Source organism: Aplysia californica, unplaced genomic scaffold (genome assembly GCF_000002075.1).
Source record: "Aplysia californica isolate F4 #8 unplaced genomic scaffold, AplCal3.0 scaffold00030, whole genome shotgun sequence".
Taxonomy (NCBI): Eukaryota; Metazoa; Mollusca; class Gastropoda; order Aplysiida; family Aplysiidae; genus Aplysia; species Aplysia californica.
This window is the reverse complement of record NW_004797300.1, coordinates 389,134-391,633: the sequence shown is the minus strand read 5'-3', so window position 1 is coordinate 391,633 and position 2,500 is coordinate 389,134. Positions and strand designations below refer to the sequence as shown.

The 2,500-nt window shown below is 38.8% G+C and overlaps 1 protein-coding gene across 1 annotated transcript in view; it reads left to right on the top strand.

Annotated features, from left to right (window-relative positions):
- Nucleotides 1–2,500, top strand: part of LOC101863239 (multidrug resistance-associated protein 1) — a gene marked incomplete in the record, with an annotated part of 65,654 nt that overhangs the window by 14,351 nt on the left and 48,803 nt on the right. Inside the window, 1 exon segment of the mRNA XM_013091192.2 lies at nt 1–308. This exon segment is cut by the window's left edge and continues 39 nt beyond it. Coding sequence (XP_012946646.1) covers nt 255–308 — 54 coding nt within the window.

The following is a 2,500-nucleotide window of genomic DNA, read 5'->3' as shown; positions in this document are numbered from 1 at the left end:
AACTTCCGCAAAAACACTCAAACTTCTCCACGGATCAAGCATCAGAAAAAGTGTCTGAGACTTACATTCAAATCAAGCGACGAGACTTTTGCGTTGTGTGACAACTCAACCAAGACACTTTATAGGGGCTAGAAAGGATTTTCCCGATCACTTCCTTTGACGAGGCGGAAGATCAGGGAACCTCGATGTGCTCAGAGGGCTGACGACGGTGGAAGCGAGCATCTAGAAGAGTTCGGGGAGTCCTAATCATAGCGATGGGAGTCATGGAAGCCATTTTCCAACCTCTGTGTGGCGATGAGCCACTGTGGGTAAGTACTGTCTCGTGTCTTATGAAACCTGTTGTGTTTTGACTTTGTATCTTGAGCGTATAATATTGTTTGTAATAGTAGTTGTAGCAGAAGCAGCAGCAGCAGTGTTTTTGATAGCAGAATAATTATTTGTATCGATATGCTTATTATTATTGCCATCACTGTTATGTTATTAGGCCTATTATGGTTTCAATAATAGTCCTGCGTAATAAACACAATTCGTTCGAGTGGGAGAGTCCGTCTCTGTTGCATGCATGGCGATATGTTCCGAAAAGAACAAAACAGTTAAAAGTTTAGGTTCCAGGGAAATCTCGGGAGATTTTACTACATCCGTATGCCCTAGTAAAAATTCCTCTACCCCAGCCCGAGAATGATAACAAGAAGAAATAATTTTACGTTCAAACAATTTCAAATTCACATTTTGTGCTCTCTGGCATTGAAAGTCCCAATTATTTAATTGTCCCTGTATTTCACATCGATAAATCGCTACCTTAGAATTACAAAGCTCTATCTCACATTTTTGGCCGTTTTGAGTTATTAAGGCCAGGAGGTCAAAAACCAAATGTTCTGCCCTACCAAAATCGTAAGATTATGCGGGGTTGTTATTCAAAGTATATTCGATAAAGCTTGACATATAGTGAAATTTTTAACGTCAAATATCTCAAAACTGGGCGCTGAGTGCATAGAACTTAGTAATTATAAGGTAGCGAAATGTTACTTCTCCATTGCGATGACAATCACTATTGTAGTTTATTTACTGCTTGCAAGACGTACAAAATGTCTGAATAAAATGTCAAATCAGCATTGTCGAAACAAAAGCAACGAAAGTAAACAGAAACGCAGCCCAACTGAACGTTTCCATGGACGGTACACAATTAAAACAAGAGGGGGAATTAAAACCTTGCTGGAAGGTTGGACAGTGAAATTGAAATGAGGGCCCAGACAGCAAGCTGTAACCTACAAAGTACCGTAATCAGTCACCCATAACCACCTACCAATGGAAGTGGAACGACAACATATAAACTGCAGATTTTTAAATTTGTTGCAGCACGGTGCACTAGAGCGATCGTCAGTTTTGGGGCTAATGAAGTTATAGATAGAATCCAAAATTATGTTTATTGACCTTGCTTTCGATAATAAAGTACCAGTTTTTCTTCAATGGAAGTCTAGATATCTGCTATTGAAATAGGAAATCGATGTCGCCTTGTCTCAGAGGTAAAGTTAGAGAGAAAATAGCGGCAAAAGTTTTATGACGCCCAAAGCTGTAGTGTCCTCGGAAACTGAAAATTTACTTTTTTTGCCGTTGATCATCAATGTATTTCAATAAAATACACGCAAAAATGTAGAAGGTGTTGATCCCAAATCAAAAGCAAAAACAAAACCGAAAATAATTGTTCGACGGGCGAAAAAAAGTTTTTATTATTTTTTTTTAAATTACCTTGACGAGCCCCTTTTTTTCACCACGATCCTTCCAACTCTAGCTTACCAAAGTCAGATGTGATGTCAGCTAAACATAGGACTAAATTTTTTAAAATCAAAGACTACTGCCCGTGAGATGAAAATTTGAAATGAAAACATTGAAACCGGTCATGTAGTATGATATTGAATACTGAATTTAAAGCTTTGTTGGCCTGATGAGAGTGCTGCCCTCACCCCCACAAATCACCAGCTGCAAAGGCATACAACGCACAAGAGAATCGGATATGAAAGCAGCGGTAGACCACGTAAATCCTGGCTAGATGGCATCGGTACATCCGACAGAAGGACATATTTTCAACAAAACTCCACCCACTTTGCCCTTTTCCGAAAGTTGGATGTCCTCTCGACTTCCAACGATACAAGAGGAGATTAAAAAGTGAATGTAAACGTTGAGAATCATTTCTTTAATAGGCTTTCTTTTGTTTCTTTTTTGGTCGTAAAAAGTATAAGGGATAACAAAGGGATTATTTTTCGCCTAATGGATTTTCATTTTCTGCATGTACGTGCGTAGTTATTGTTCGTATTATTTACATAATATCTTTATCAAGTCTAATAATATTGTCAGGTCAGTGTGATTGCCGCTGTGCAGCTCTCTGTTGTTGTTTTTTTTTTTTTAGTCCGGTGCACAATTGTGCATAAGTGCACATCCCATTGACCACCTACCTATAGCCACTTGACTGACATTTTAATGCGACACCGAAGTGCTTGCCACT